The sequence below is a fragment of the Gobius niger genome, assembly GCF_951799975.1.
Source record: "Gobius niger genome assembly, chromosome: 18".
Lineage (NCBI taxonomy): Eukaryota > Metazoa > Chordata > Actinopteri > Gobiiformes > Gobiidae > Gobius > Gobius niger.
Window position 1 is genome coordinate 10,424,663 of NC_136869.1, and position 16,520 is coordinate 10,441,182.

Here is a 16,520-nt window from a genome sequence, read left to right on the forward strand (position 1 = left end):
TGGGGTATACTGTATATAAATGAATTTCCTTGCAATTATACCTTATACATTTTGCTTAAACGAGTCTTTCTCCTGCTTTGTTGTGTGCAGGTATTGTAGAGGTTTACAGACTGGAGAACAACGATAACCTGCGGAGGATCCTGGACTCCATGCAGATGCCCACAGTCGAATACAAGGAGGTCAACATGGACGACTACAGTAAGAGACCGGGATTGTCATAACGTGCGACTATTTACAATGGTGTGTCTGTGGTATTATAGGCAAACCATATGCTATTAACAGGAGTGTCAGTATGGGCTCTCAGTTGTACAAGAGTTGTCCATCTGTACTCGCCTCTCATCCAAAAGGCTTCGTCCTAGTTGGTCTTTCACAAAAGCACAAATGGCAAGAAGACCGAAAGGACAGGGCAGACAGAGGACAGAGCCCAGAAGAAAGGGAGTCTCTTTGTCGTATGTAGCTGGGGTCTCAGAGAAGCTTCAGAGGACTTAATGGACAACACAGGATTCCAGAGTACCACAAACCTGTGAACACACTGAGGCAAAAAATAGTTCATCCCATAGACAAAACCCAGAGCCACAAACAAAGCATGTGGTTTATTCTATTTGTTGCAAAGAGGAAAAATGCAGAACATTATATTGGAGAAACCACACAATTGTTGCAGAGGAGGCTTTCTGAACACCGCATGGAAAGCACAAGCGGCCCTCAGTCTGCTGTTCACCTCCACCTCAAAGCCACCAACCACTGCTTTGAGGACGGAGAGGTCACAATTTTATCTAAAGAAAAACGTTGGTTTGAACGAGGGGTGAAATAAGCCATTTTTGTGAAGATGGAGAACCCCGCCATGAACAGGAATGGCGGGCTTAGATTTCATTTTGTATCCCTGTTATCAATCTCCTTCTTTGCGCCCGTCCGGCAGGGTTCTGTCATGTTTATGAGGCTGAAACTCAGCCCTGGACAGATAGGTTATTAGCAGTGAACAGCTGAGATTAGGGCCGTTCAGACTAAAACTGAGGTGTCAGGTAGGTCGACTTAGAACTACAAAGACTCTTAAACTACTAAGATGTTTACCTACAGGTGAGAGGAGCTGTTAATAAAGGGGAGGGACTTAGCCGAGCGAAACTCCTCCCTATGGTCTTTATCTAGACCAAGATGACTTATTAACAGGAGTGTAACAGTGTTGTTTTTGTGTCACAGTTGTGTCGATGCAGATTCTGAAACCCGCTGGCTTCATGGAGACGTCGCACTACCCTCTTCTGCTGCTGGTGTAAGTAAAACCAAAATAAATCTATCTCTGCACGAATGTATCATATATAAACCTTGCAAACTCTGAAATGATTATGACTCTTGTATTGGATCAACAAGTCACTTTTCTGATTCCCTGACTTTGTTTCCCTGCAGCGATGGGACCCCTGGTGGCCAGTCAGTGTCAGAGCAGTTCCATCTGGACTGGCCCACAGTCCTCGTGAGCAGTTTTGGGGTCATGGTGATGCGCGTGGACGGCAGAGGCAGCGGCTTTCAGGGCACCAACCTCCTGCACCGAATCCAGAAGAGACTGGGGCTTTACGAGGAGCTGGACCAGAGAGACGCTATCACGTACGTCACCTAACAATGGAATAATAAACCCTCTAGCCATACACATTCTCAAAGTGTTTCTCAGGGTGTTTGGGTTTTGCATTATGGAACTGCTTTTGTTTTTTGACAGCTATATGCTGAGAGAACCGTACATTGACAAGACCAGGATTGGAGCTTACGGCAAGGTAAGGCTTCCCCACTTCCCTATTCGGACCGCACATCGCTTTGTCGAGCCGCAGACTGCATCACATTACCATACGAATGCGCCGATATCCATCTCTCCCCGCTTTGTAACCTAAATATATCTGCGGTCGTTAGGAGTACGGAGGCTACATCACCAGTCTGCTGCTGAGTGCGGAGAGGTCCCCTGTAAAGTGCGGCGCCGTTCTCTCCCCCATCACCGACTTTGAATTATACGGTAAGAAGCCTCTGCACCAGCTGCGAATGCTAAGTCTGTTTACCACAACATGACAGTGGAACCCATTGTGAGCAAACATCCTGACTATAAACAAGGGGCTGAAAACAACTCATAATTTCAAAATCCTAACTCGCCCCCGCAGTGGTGTTCCCGAGCAGTGAAAGCATACCTGTGTTTGAGTAACTGCGTATTCAGTCTCACCTGCTGATGTCATGAGGTGATGTGCTATTGTTTTGTGTTTTTTTAAGGTGAGACGCCTTCAACAGACTCTTTTTCTGTTGCTCAAATCGCCCACGTTTAGAAGTATATCTTGCATCTACTGTTATTAACTATTTAACCTCTTAACGCCGACCTGAACCAAGCACATTTTCTCAAGTTTGACCTAAACCAAATCTTAAAGCTTCAAAATAGTCACCAAATAGTGATGAAAAAGTGCAGAAAAAGTGATGAAAAAATGATGAAAAAGTGATGAAAAAATGACCAAAAAAAGTGATGAAAAAGGACAAAAAAGTGAACAAAAAGTGATGAAAAATTATGAAAAAAGGACAAAAAAGTGACGAATAGTGATCACAAAGATCAGTTTAGATGAGTGTTGTAGTTTTCAAGTGAGGCGATACACTGGCCTACAGGCTTTAACCTTTTTGATTTGGGTAAAGCTGAACTGGAGAAAATGCACTTGGTTGTGGCGGTAAAGAGGTTTACCTTCGCCTTTTCCGAGCGCATCTTCTCCAGCTTCTCACAAATCCAAAGCTTCTCGACTGGCGAGCTCAGAGCCTTTGGGCCAGTGTAACGTGTCATTTGAAAGCTAAGGCCTCCAACACTCATCTAAGCTTATTTCTTGTTTTTGATGTCACGTTTTAGTCATTTTTGTTGCGTTTTCATAGCTTTTTTCTTGTTTATTGTCAGATTTTTGTGGCCTTTTCATTCGTTTTTTGTCATGTTTTTTCCCCCTTTTTGTCATGTTTTCAATGCTTTTTTTTATAGCGTTTTGGCCGGTGTTTGGGTTTATTATAGCGTAATGTAACTGTGATCAAGCCACCACAACGTGATGGCTTGTGAAAACACAACCAGAAACGACAATCGTAACGAGAAAGAAGCTTAGATGAGTTTTGTAGGTCTTAGCTCGACATTCGATTTCACAAACTTTAAAATAATAAGGGAAACTTTATGAAAACAATCTAAAAATGTGTAGCAGTTTCAATTACAAAATGGAAGCGCGCATGCTAATGTTGTGCCTTAGCACCTTAGCACTTGTAGTAAATTGTTGTTCTTGTTCTTTTCGAAGTTCAATGTGTTTTGCAAATGATAAATAGTAGAAGCCTGGGGTGTCGGGGATGTTAGAGCCTTGGATGTCGACAAGATTAGAATAGTAAGATAGATTTTACTGCATTACTAATTGTCTGTGGTGGCAGATTCTTTGTTTCAAAATGTTGGCTTCGAGGCTGAGGCTTTCCCTACAGATACATTTATTGGTCTCAATGTTCTTTCCTTTTCCGTCGCCATGAAATAAAAGCTGTACTCACGCTCCTAGTTCTCCCACTCTAACATTAACCTCTTACCCCCCGCCTGAACCGAGCGCATTTTCTCCAGTTCGGCTTTACCCAAATCTAAAAGCTTCTCGACTGGAGCTTACAGCCTATAGGTCTGTGTAGCCCCTGAAAGCTAAGACCTACAAAACTGATCTCAACAGATCTTTTGTTGCGTTGTCGTCACTTTTTTTCACATTCTTTTTTCATCTAATTTTTGTCACATTTTTGTTGTTGTTTTCTTGTCACATTTTGGGGGTTATTTTTGTCTTATTTTGTTGCTTTTTGGTCAAATTTGTGTTGCTTTATTGTCACATTTTTGTTGTTTTTTGTTGCTTTTTTGTTGCTTTTTTGTTTTTTATTGTCACATTTTTGCTACTTTTTGGGCACATTTTTGTTGCTTTTTTGTTACATTTTTGTTGTTGTTTTTTGTCACATTTGTGTTGCTTTATCGTCACATTTTTGTTTATTTATTGTCACATTTTTGCTACTTTTTGTCACATTTTTGTTGTTTTTTGTTGCTTTTTTGGTTGCTTTTTTGGTTGCTTTTTTGTTTTTTATTGTCACATTTTTGTTGCTTTTTTGATTCTTTTTTGTTTTTTTATTGTCACATTTTTGCTACTTTTTGGTCACATTTTTGTTGCTTTTTTGTTGTTTTTTGTCACATTTTTGTTGCTTTTTTGTTGTTTTTTGTCACATTTTTGTTGCTTTTTTGTTGCTTTCTCATCACATTTTTGTTATTTTTTTGGTCACATTTTTGTTGTTTTTTGACACTTTTTTGTACCTTTTTTGTCACATTTATCTTGTTTTTTGTTATTGTTTTTTTGACACTTTTTGTCAGAAGCTTTTAGATTTGGGTAAAGCCAAACTGTAGAAAATGATCCCTATTCAGGCGGGGATTAAGAGGTTGAAACATGCCTCAACCCCGAAACAGACCATGTTATGATCCCTCAAACATCTCCACAGCGGCACCAGTTCTCGCCTCTTGTTCAGCTCGTGACATCGTGACAGACGAGAGGCAGGGGGAGCGGAAGCCCTGCCACTTGTCGCTGCGAGGCGCATTTGGAGAACGTGCAAATTTAAGGAGGTGCCGAGACTTGTCACTTCCTTTTATCAGAGTCCGCGCACGTATCCGCAGACGGCAAGTGCGCCAGACTCAAATTGCAAATGAGGGGCGTCGGGGCTGCAGCTCCCAGACTGTGTAATACGCATGAATATATTTGAATAAAGAAGACGAAGAAACGTTGTAAAATTGACCGACTTCGAAATGGAAACGGACAAAGACCCTCCATTCCCTGTGACGCGGAGATTGTTAGTGGAAGTATTTATACCCAGAGTCGTGTACTAATTGAGTGCTTTGTCATTTTGCAGCGTCTGCGTTTTCAGAGCGATACCTGGGACTTCCCAAACCGGACCCGAGAGCGTACACCGTAAGAGTTTTTTTTTTCTTTACGTATTGCCACTTTTACTGCTTTCTCAACATTGTGTATTTAGTATAGTTTTCACTCATCGAGATCTTTTTTTAGCACTTCCTGCACCTCTGTATGCAGTGTGTATAACTCCTCTCCTCTTGTTTTTCTCAGATGGCCAATTTAGAGCACAAAGCCTCTCAGTTCCTCGACAAGAAGTTCCTCATCATCCACCCCACGGCCGACGGTGGGTTCAGACTTACAAAGCCGTTTTTACCGCCACTAACTGCAGTATTTTACAATGTTAGAAGTTGAAGATCTATCGAGGGCAGGTCCAACTTCTAACAAGGCCATCTAAGTATAGAGCGCACCACACAAATAAATGAGACTTGATTTTACACCCTGTCATTGTTGGGTGCCTGCAGATGGTCTTCTCACTTAAAGGGATGTTTCAGGAGTTTTCACATAGGGCCTCATTTCCTAGTTATCCAGAGTGTTGATGATTTTTTTTTTTCATGCAGTCTTTATATTTGAAGAGTTTAGTGGTGCTAGGCTAGTGCTAAGCTAGTGCATGTCTATGGTAACTAGTAGCCTGCATTAAAAACAGTCTGACCCAAGCACAGTGCACCTTAGGCAAATCACTTATAACGCCAGACTACCGATATAAATGTTTGTCAATAGAATGTTTTTGGAAATATAACTGATCTTGCATCACATGAATTACCACATTTTGAGGGACTATTTTCTAGCAGATCACTCCGCCACTGCGTAGCTTACAACCAGGAAGCTGATGCTGCTCAAATATAAGTTATTTTAAATGCAAAATGGTTTTATTTCAAAAATTATTCAGTTAACACAGACATTTATATTGGTAGTCTGGTGCTATAAGTTATAAGTTGGGTCAGACTGTTTTTAATGCGGGCTACTGGTTACCATAGACATGCGCTAGCCTAGCACTAGCCTAACGCCACTAAACTCTTCAAATATAAGGACTGCATGAATTTAAAAAAAAAAAAATCTCCAGAAATCAACAACACTCTGGATGACTAGGAAATGAGGCCTTATGTCAACAATCCTGAAATATCGCTTGCATTGTTTTGCAGGTATAGTTATATATTATTTTATTTAAGGATCTAAATTAGGTAACGGCTAGTTTACCTGGGAAATTAATCTGTAAAAATGCTGTTTTCAGACTAAAATATTACACAGAAAGAAAAAACCTACAGACCTGTACATGAGCTACATTTCTTTCAGCTACATTCTTTGTTTTTAGAAGTCTCTGACTGTGGAGCGTTGTAATGATAATTCTTTATCAAATGTTTCCTTGTCTTCCAGAAAAAGTGCATTTCCAGCACACGGCGAAATTCATCGCTCGACTCATAAACGAAAAGGCCAACTACACTCTACAGGTGAGTGTGCAGACCAATAAGAGTGGACTCTACGTAGATCAACTTTATAGTAAATCCTCTATTATAGAATAATTTCTAATGGGAGTAAAATCCTAAACCAGGTCAGTTCTAGCCCCGCGTGTGTAAACAGTGTTTGCTTCTGCCTGAGAGCTGGACCCAGATCAGTGTAAACCTGGATGAGCTGTGGTCCTCTCCAGGATCCTCAGCTGGAGAAGGATTAGCCGCTCATCTGCTTCATGTGGCGCAAAATGAGCTTATGCGAGCTGGCTGTTGTGCGCGACTGTTCACACCAGGGCTAATCCAATTCACCCACAATGCACCTCTGCTGACTGTTTAACTGAGCACATTATAGGCCAACATGCAGGTGACCGGCGGGTGGGAATGTTGTGATATTGTGAGGAGAAACACATTTGTTTTAAGTCACTGAGAAAAAAACACTGACTTATAATTTGTTTTTTTGTTTTTTTACCTTAACCTCTTAAATGGGCAACAGGGACAAACAGGGCTTTACCCAAATCTGGAAGGTTATTGACAAGAAAGCAACAGTGTAATCCCTTATCTGACAGCCAAGACTTACTAGAGTTTTCGTGTCTTTTTATTGTCATTTTTTTTGTCATCTTTTTGTCACTTTTCGTCTCTTTTTTGTTATGTTTTTGTCACGTTTTCATCATTTTTTTGTTGCATTTTTGTCAAATTTTTTGTCTTTTTTAAATGTCTCTTTTTTGTTGCATTTTTTCTCATGTTTTTGACCATTTTTGTTTTGTTTTCGTCTCTTTTTTGTCACATTTTTTCTCATGTTTTTTGACATTTTTGTTGCAATTTCATCCTCATTTTATCACTATTTATTTTATTTTTTTAAAGGCAAGACACTACAGGTGAATAGGGAACATTTTTGAAGTCACAGATATCATTTTTGGATATCTTGTTTGGCTTTAAAATGAGCTGTTTTTAGTGGAAAAATCATTGACATTGACATTCAAAAAGTCAATTAATCATGCTAGGAATTAGATATTAAAAAATCCCTTTGAAAAAATCTTCAAAATATTGTTCAGTCCAAGGCTGGAAAGTTTGAAGTCTTTAGGAGCTACTGACGTGGAGATAGTTTCGCCACAATGAGAGAAAAATGCCCTTGAAATGATGATTTCCCATATAAATCTATGATGAAACATTGAACCAGCCCAATATTTAAACATGTTGCTGTGAAGATTTGGTATATTTTTATAAATGGAGTTTTGCCTGTAGCGTCTCCCCTTAAGCTCTTAGATTTGAGTAAAGCCAAACAGGAGAAAACGTGCTCTAAAATCCTTACAATTGAACTGTGTTATGACTACGCGGACTGTAACCGTATGTGTATTTCTTTATCCGTCAGATCTACCCAGACGAGGGCCACTTCATCCGCAGCGAGGCCACGCGGCAGCACCTGAGCCAGTCTCTCGTCAACTTCTTCGAGGAGTGTTTCCGACTGCCCGAGCGCATTTTCGAGGAGACGCTGGAGGAGGAGAGTGAGGACGAGGTCTAACCCAGAAAACGTGGTTCCGGATTTCACCAGTGTCCCGCCGTCCGCCCTTTCATACGGCCAAGCACAAAACAGGATACCCCACTTCTACCCATTCTCCTCTACTTGTTTTCAGTGCATCTGGGCTCCTTAGGTCAAGACTGTGTTTCTTGCAGACGCCAAATCCCCCCCATCCTCACAACATCGTTTCAAATCATTCAACCGGCCAAACAAGAAGCCTGTGCAAAGACACGGCAGCCCGACCATATCCGAAATGTATTTTGGATATATTGCAATGTGATCAACCATGCGGGAAGTAAGTCTTTTTTTTTTAACCAATGGACAATCTCCTTGAATGCAAAAGACTTTCAAACAGAGGAGAAAAGAGAACTTACAAGAGCGCATAGACTGTAGTGGGCTTGTACATAAATAAATGAACTCAAACAGGATGCAGACTTTGTATCCGCCGAGGAAATGTAACTATTTTTCAAGTCGTGGAGAATCTCATGTTGGACTGTGGTTGTGTCTTTTGATTTGATGTAAAATAGCACACTTTGACATGTCTCCGTTTAGTTTGGCGTTGCTTTACTTTCGTGTTGTCATCCTTCCAATTATTTCGAACCTGAAAGTGTGAAACATGTATTTACGGCTTGTTTGAAGACATTACATTTAAGTCACTGTGCCTTACTGTGCTGTCATTTTTACGTTGTCTTTTGCCACAAAACTAAAATGGTGTTTTGGGAAAATTTAATTATCATGCCTGTATAATAATGTCATTTTCAGAAATGTCGAGCTACAGACCGTCAGTTTGCAGCTGGGTCGTTGTACAAGTTTGACTTTGAGAATCTGTAATGTTAATTCCATCAAATTTACTAAAGTGCTGTGTCCAAAATCACAAACTTGTCCTTAACCTCTTAACCACCGCCTGAACCAAGCACTTTTGTTGTTATGGCGGCCATTTTGAATACCGAAGTAGAATTATGCAGTACTACAGCATGTAACAATATCTCTACTCAGGATATAAATGAAAGACAACTGATAGACAGTGGCATTTTTATGTACTTGTACAGCAAAAACACAGCCCCAGAGATGCACATTTATGTGAAGAAACCAGTGAGTCAGTGTTTAAGATGTTAGCATGCTACCGGTTAGCATTTAGCTTCAACAGCTCAGCTCTGACCTCTCCGAAAGAAAGCACACTCCAAACATCTAGCCTTGGATACAACACGTGACAGACGTCAGAGCGGAGCTGTTGCTGTTGTATTTTCATCAGTATTCATAGATGTGAGGCAGATATGTGTTTATCGTGTTGAAGCCACTGACAGTTGATTGATGACAGTTGCTAACCAGTAGCATGCTAACGTCTTGAGCAGCTTAAACACTGACTCAGACTGAGACTCTATTGACATGACAAACTGTAAAAATCACAGAGAAAGCTTTTCTGTTTCTTCTTTTATGTGTTAATTTAGTCAGAGGAGTGAAGCAGATCTTTAGTAAATCCTGATGTAGCTCGACAGACAGAGCTGCTACGTATGTGCCACAGTTGCTGGTTATATCACATAAACGTGTGTCTCTGGGGGTTTACGGGTACATAAAAATGCCACTGTCAAACAGTTGTCTTTCATTTTCATCCTGAGTAGAGATATTGTTACATGTTGTAGTACTGCATAATGCTACTTCGGTATTCAAAATGGCCGCCAGAACTATGTGTGATGTCATTGGAAACACATGTAGGCCTATAGGCCAGTGTAACGCCTCATTTGAAAGCTAAGGCCGTGACTTATTTTGTTGCATTGTCACTGCTTTTTGGCAGAGTTTTGAAGCATTTTTGTCAGGTTTTCGTTTCGTGTTTTTGTCGCTTTCTTATTGTGTTATGCTTGCATTCCTGGAACATTTTCGTCGCTCTTTTGTTCACTTTTTTTGTTGCATTTTCATCCTCGTCTTCATATTTGTTTTGATGCTGTTTTTTCCAAGAAGCTTTTAGAGTTGGGTAAATCCAAACTGGAGGAAATGTGCTCGGTTCAGTTGGGAGTTAAGAGGTTCATGAGGGTACAATACTAAAGTAAATGTGCTTAAAATAAAAGCAAGGTGGACAAGAAGGCTAATAATATATTCAATATTCGATTTACTTTAAAGGTGCATTATGCAACTTTTTATGTGAGAGAAAAAAAAAAGTTGATATTTGTGCGCATTTGACCTTGTAGTGACCCAGTGGTTATCATGGCGCTTTTACCTTCGATCACAATGGTCCCTACAACGCTCCAGGTTCAATTGTTTTATAGGTTTTCTAGTGAGAGGCTCCATCCGCAGCGAAAACCTTCCAAACAATTGTTCCTGGAGCGTCCTAGAGACCACTGTGATGGAAAGTAAAGACGCCATGCTGACCACTCATAAAACCATTGGGTCACTACAAAGTCAAATACTCAAATATATATGATATAGTCAAATATCATCTTTTGTTGCATAATGCACATTTAAGCATCTTGTAATGGGCTGTATGCTAACGTATTACCATCTTTGCTTAAGTATGTGCTGCAATACACACTGGTACTGGTTTACCGGGCAGTAAGTTCTTTATTATTCAGTTACAACAGACGTACAACAAAATTATACAACAATAAGTTTATTATGAACTCTCTTACAGCGCCTCCACATGGTGATTCTGGACACAGCAGAAGTGTACAGACTGCATGCAGTATTGTTTACAGTACGATTATGAATGGTAGGTGGAAGGACAAGGATGTTTAAAGGGATTTTTATAGTAAACTTTATCAATGGAAATCCGTGTCAGACCCCGGGACACATTTGTACATAATATGAGGTATGTGTTTGTGGAGGCCAAGAGCACTGCAAAATATAAATTATTACCAATTTCTAAGGCACAATTGTTTATTTTATATTTTTCTACATAATATCAGTTTAATGGGCCATTGGTGTTCCATGCTTTTCAGTGCATGTCCAGATGGGGGCGCTCTCCCCCTCCCTCTGTTCCTCTGTAGATTTTGACATTCTGAATGTTCCTGACTGGACTGCATCTTTACATTTCCAGTGCTATTGTGATTGAGATCCCGGTCTTGATGTGTAAATGTTATTCAAATATCATTTTATTCTATTGAGAGGAAAAAAAAGATATTATCCCAGTGTTATTTGTGCACAACGCTGCATTTCGGCGGTTCATTTCTGCAGTCGCTGTTTTTGAGTTAGATGTGGACTTTTTACAGTACAATGTCGGATTTTCTTGCAAGTGGTTTCAGAAATTTGTAATCCAAAGCATAGGACGAGAACAGACTGTGGCATGAAGGTAAATGTTAGAATAAATAATAGATATTTTATCATCAATGTTTTCTGACTATTTTTTTTATTGTAAGTGAGGAAGCTTTTGCAGCGGCTGACGGGCTGTGGTCGTCAAAAGAAGTACGTCTGTTGGAAGTCGTTCCACTTGACCGAATGGGTGGGAGTCCAGTTGTAAATGAGGGAGTTCCTTTCCTCTTCTTCACTGTTGAAACGGTGGAAGTTTTTCCTCGCTGCCAAGATTGATCAGCACGTTGTCACATGACACAACATTGAAGTCATTGAACACTAAAGTATAAGTAGGCAAATTTTGTGGAAGTTACATGAGTGCACTTTGTACCTTCATTGACAAAAAAGTCAGCGAAGTAGAATGCAGCTCTGATCGCTGAAGGAGAGTGTGGGATGTAGGATTTGGACCATTCGAACTGGTTCTTCTCCGGATGCCACTGCACTCCGTAAAAAGGATACTTGTACGCTGTCAACACAAAACATTTAAGATAAGATAAGATAAGATAAGATAAGATGGTACTTTATTGATCTCACAGATGGAGAAATTGCATTTATCAATGTTTGCTGTTTTAAATTCATTTTTTAATATATTTTGTTTATGATTTATGTAATTTATGTGAAGAGTATGTATACTTGAATATGAAAATATTCAAATATCTGGACCAGTGTTAATTTCGTCGACTTTAGTCTTCATTTTAGTCAAAGTAACATTTGACTAAAACTAAATTAAAAGTTTGTCATTAGACTAAAACTATGAATAAAATGTCCAGATATTTTATTTGACTAAAATAAGACTAAATAAAAATGAAAAAGAGACACTAAAATCATCCAAACTTCTATTGGCAGTCTGAAAAAGCCTCAGATCATTTACAATCACTGCCAAAGGAACAGTTCTGAGCTTTGTTCATGTGGGAGCAGCTGAATGAAGCAGAGGACCTGGATTAAATATGATTATGATCAATATTATAAATGCAAAGTCAACTAAATTAGTCTTAAATTTAGTCGACTAAATTTACTTGCAATTTTAGTCGACTAAAACTACACTAAAATTGAAACGATTTTTTTGACTAAATCTCGACTAAAATTAAATTACATTTTAGTCAAAAGACAAACAAAATTAAAATATGATAACCTGGTGAATCTACCTTCCATTGTTGAGATAAACGTTTTTCCTTTATAAGTATTTGTGGAAAGAACTCGATAAAAGTTGTTCAGGCTCTCCACCCTGTCATAAGTCTGAAAGAGATTAGTAGTTTTTTGTCATGTATGCTGTGCTGCATTCATTTATTTTGAAACATTACAAACAGAAATTACCTCCATCGTCACACTCCAATCATGCTGGTTGGCCGTCAGCGGCTCAGAAGCCAGAGTGTGGAAAATATCAGCTGGGACACCTCTGAACATCCTGCTGTCTTTGGCCTCTGTTGATAATAAAATAGAAGACACTTTACAGAAGTGGTTCTCAATCTCAAGTGGTGGGTCATGAGGACCCCACAGCTCTGTCCCAGCTCCACCAAAGCAGCAGCAACATCTTCCTGTCTATTTCACTGACAGAGAAAGGTTGCTGTAGTCTTAATAAAGATATTTTCATTGGCCAATAAAATCTAAAAAAGATTCTTAAAGGGATGTTTCAGGATTTTTGACATAGGGCCTCATTTCCTAGTTATCCAGAGTGTTGCTGATTTCTGGAGATATTTTTTTTAGAATTCAAGCAGTTCTTATATTTGAAGAGTTTCGTGGCGCTAGGCTAGTGCAAGGCTAGCGCATTTCTACGATATCAGCTAGCCTGCATTAAAAACAGTCAGACCCGCTCCACAGTGCACCTGAGGCAAATCACTTATGATGCCAGACTAGCCATGTAAATGTCTGTGTCGATAGAATAATTTTAACCATTTTGCATTTAAAATACCTTATATTTGAGCAGCATCAGCTTCGCGGTAGTATAAGCTACGCAGCGGCGGAGTGATTTGCTAGAAAATAGTCCCTCAAAATGCGATCAGTCATGTGATGCAAGGTCAGTTATATTCCAAAAATTATTCTAACGACACAAACATTTATATGGTTAGTCTGATGTTATAAGTGATTTGCCTCAGGTGCACTGTGGAGTGGGTCAGACTGTTTTTATTGCAGGCTAGCTGATACCATAGAAATGCGCTAGCCTAGCACAAGCCTAGCGCCACGTAACTCTTGAAATAAAAGAACTGCATTAATTACAAAAAAATATATATCTCCAGAAATCAGCAACACTCTGGATAACTAGGAAATGAGGCCTTATGTCAAAAATCCTGAAATATCCCTTTAAAATGATCTAAGCCTCCAATGAAAAAGCCTCATATGTATCTTTTAAGTCATTGTGTAAGGGAGTGGTTTGTCTGGTTGGGAAACAGTGGTGTAAGAAATACGTTTTGTACATGTGGGAAAAGGTAAATGAGGCAGTGTAAAAATCATTTCTTATGGCTAAAACTATATTTATATTAAAATTAAAAATAAATATTGTTTATTGTACATATATTGTACCTTCAGTAAAGTCCAGGGGTAACGCCACATTCGAGGCCTTTGCATTGTTAGTGACTACACTTTCAGACGTATCTCCAATCACATGGGCCATATATTGAAATCCAAGACAAGTCCCCCACAGCGGGAAAAATTTGCCTCGGTCGTTAGCCTGAAACGTCACACAAACATTCATTCAGCGTGCAAGCCCAGCATTATGGTTAGAGCTAATCGAACTTACCTCTCTGGCGAGCTGAAATAACAGCCTGATAACTCTGCCATAACCAGATGTGCGGAATCTTGCCAAGCCGCCAGGAAACAGCAGGCTGCCATTTTAAATCAGGTTAGATAGGTCATATGAAAAAGGAAAAAGACAACGTGATATTTACCCATTGATGGACATAAACAGGGCTCTGTATTCATCTTCTGTCTGGTTTATGCTGTAAAATGTAAAACACATGTTGAAAAGTCCTATACATAAGAGCTAATAAGAAGAACAATGTGCTGGAGCTATGTTTGAGTAAACTTAGCCTTTGTTGTGTCAAGCTACAAAACTACTTCTCAATTTCCAAAATGAAGTTAAAAGTTAATTTGGCCATGTTGTTTTTTAAAAGCCTTACAAAAGGCCTTAAAGTACAGTACTATAACTCGTGCCCCCTAGAGGCCATAGATGCCACTGCAGGTGTCGTAGCATGTTGCGCTGTTTTACTCATTAATTGTTTGTGAGAGTAAATACTACACTAGCAGAAAAGACAAAGGGAAAGAGGGATATTGTACATCCAACTACACAATGGAGTTACTTTTTTTCACTCAAACGTGGCTGTAAATACTGTTTAAGTGGCGCTAGCCCGCAGCTAGCTTTGCCCGTTACCCTGTTAGCTTCTTCTTCATGATTCAATTTGTCTGTATTGGTGGCTCCAACCCGGTGGCAGCGAAGTTGCATTAACGCTTGTATTACCCCCAAAGGGACTACGGAAAGGATTTATTAAGGGTCCGTATTAAGTGTTGACTTAGGTTAGGGAATTCAGTTGCACATTTTTGTGTTTTTGAAGCTGCAAAGTTATTTTTCCATGAAACATACTGAAACTGATTTGTACTTTCTAATTTGAATACTTAAGTATGTTCTGCAGGAAATACTTCAGTACTTTCACTTAATTAAGACTGTAATATTAATAATTAGCCTAGACACACAGTATTTCAACCAGGATAGACTCAAACAGACAAAAGCAACGATCAGAAAGGTTGACTGACATATGTACAGTGGGGGAAAAAAAGTATTTGGCCAAAATCCAATACAATGTCTATGTGAAACTGACTAAATACATTTTTTCCCCCACTGTAAATGTTTTTGCCAATCAGGCCCCGGCAGTAGACATCAGATATGAATTAAACTTAGTATGGATGGGCAGGTTGGAGATGTCTTCCCTGGAGCCTGGACACTGGAGGTGGCATGGGAGGCCTGAGAGGACGCAGCAGGGAGAGCCGTGGATGGAAGAGGCAGAAATGGGGTGGAGGTGGGTGGCAGCACAGCTGGGTAGTGAACGAACCACTGCTTGGGGGCCAGTAGCAATTTTGACTTTACTTATTCTATATCATAAAGGTTAATATAGAGGGAGTTCAGGTGATGTCACAGCATGGGAACAGAAGCCAAATGAGTGTCAATGCAATGAGTGTTGTTTTTTGACAGGACGGGCTCTTGTTTAAAATCAAAATACTGTAACACTCTCTATTACAAGTAGCCTGTGTATGAGTCGCGTAGCTTTAGAGAATGCTGACATTTAAGTTCAATTTTCATTTCAGTTTTGCTGAAATGAGAAGAGAGAGTGCTTCGGTTTTTGCAGGTTTTCTGAAAGACCCCGAGGCACAGTAAACAAAGGTGTGGACATTATTGACCATCCGCAAACCGTAGACTGACTGTCTTTTGTTTGGGCTTTTTGAGTGTTTTTGAGACAGATTGCATGTTTCTGAAATGGATGTTAAAGGAGGACTGTCACTATATTTACTATGTCAACTTATCGTTGATATACAATACAATACAATACATGACAGATAAACAATAGATTTTTGGGCTCAGTAGCTACTTATCGTCAGTACATTTATTTGCATCTTTTTCCCATTTTTCTCCAAAGTATGTTGTGTCTCATTGTATTTCATGCTCAGTGTGGGATATTTTAAGATTAAGTACTGTTCGAACAGAGCCATTTTTAAGCTTTAGAGTTTCTTTGGCATTATAAGGACTTCAATATTGTTTATCGCTATTGTTTTCTGCCTCAATGTACCAAACTTTACCAAACACAACACTGTAAACTTCCAGCTCAAACAAATTATCTACAACCACTGTAGATCTTTCTGGTTCTACTTTTTTCGGATAATCACAGGCTCACTGATATCTTAAAGTTTCCACTTATCCACTGGTTAGCCCAGGGACCTATGGGTAGGTTAAGTCGGCCCAGTGTACGATGCATTTACTCAACAAATAAGATTTTCTCACAGGATTGGAGCGACCCGGGCACCCGCTGCCTCTAAGTACTTGACGTATGAAGCTGCGATGTAGGTTTGTCTGTCAGGAGTTGGTTCTTTACACTCCTGAGCCACTACACCTGGAAAAGGATAAACCATACATGTTTTTCAATGAAGTTAAATAATGCTTTATTGTCCACTGACAGCACAATGCAAAATTGTAATCTAAAAGATTGTCTGCATATCAATAGATGGTGAAATCATACACACACGGCACAATCATTATTATTTTAATACGTTTGATGAGGGGCCCAGTCAAATTCTGCTTAGAGCCTTTGTGGCAAATTATCTGCCAGTGGTTACACAAATACTGCAGGGACACATTATGGTGCATCATTTGGCTTGCTTTAATCAAAATATGGACAACTGGTGAAGAGA

General features: G+C 39.6%; 2 protein-coding genes across 6 annotated transcripts in view; one reads left to right on the top strand and one right to left on the bottom strand.

Annotated features, from left to right (window-relative positions):
• The window catches only part of dpp6a (dipeptidyl-peptidase 6a), a 340,283-nt gene extending 331,518 nt beyond the window's left edge, over positions 1-8,765 (top strand). For all 5 annotated transcript variants that reach the window (XM_079576572.1, XM_079576574.1, XM_079576573.1 and 2 more), the window contains 9 exons: positions 91-198; positions 1,195-1,264; positions 1,399-1,593; positions 1,703-1,757; positions 1,891-1,990; positions 4,888-4,946; positions 5,100-5,172; positions 6,261-6,334; positions 7,704-8,765. In XM_079576572.1, coding sequence (XP_079432698.1) covers positions 91-198; positions 1,195-1,264; positions 1,399-1,593; positions 1,703-1,757; positions 1,891-1,990; positions 4,888-4,946; positions 5,100-5,172; positions 6,261-6,334; positions 7,704-7,853 — 884 coding nt within the window. In that variant the 3' untranslated portion in view covers positions 7,854-8,765. The remainder of the gene's footprint in view (positions 1-90; positions 199-1,194; positions 1,265-1,398; positions 1,594-1,702; positions 1,758-1,890; positions 1,991-4,887; positions 4,947-5,099; positions 5,173-6,260; positions 6,335-7,703) is intronic.
• Positions 8,766-11,229: 2,464 nt separating this feature from the next.
• LOC306977884 (gamma-glutamyl hydrolase-like) lies at positions 11,230-12,281 on the bottom strand (the record flags this gene model as incomplete). Its single annotated transcript, XM_079576323.1, has 3 exons — positions 11,230-11,353; positions 11,461-11,595; positions 12,275-12,281. The coding sequence occupies 3 exons, from the start codon at positions 12,279-12,281 to the stop codon at positions 11,235-11,237; spliced, it is 261 nt and encodes an 86-aa protein (XP_079432449.1). The 3' UTR covers positions 11,230-11,234.
• Between the last annotated feature and the right edge of the window lie 4,239 nt (positions 12,282-16,520).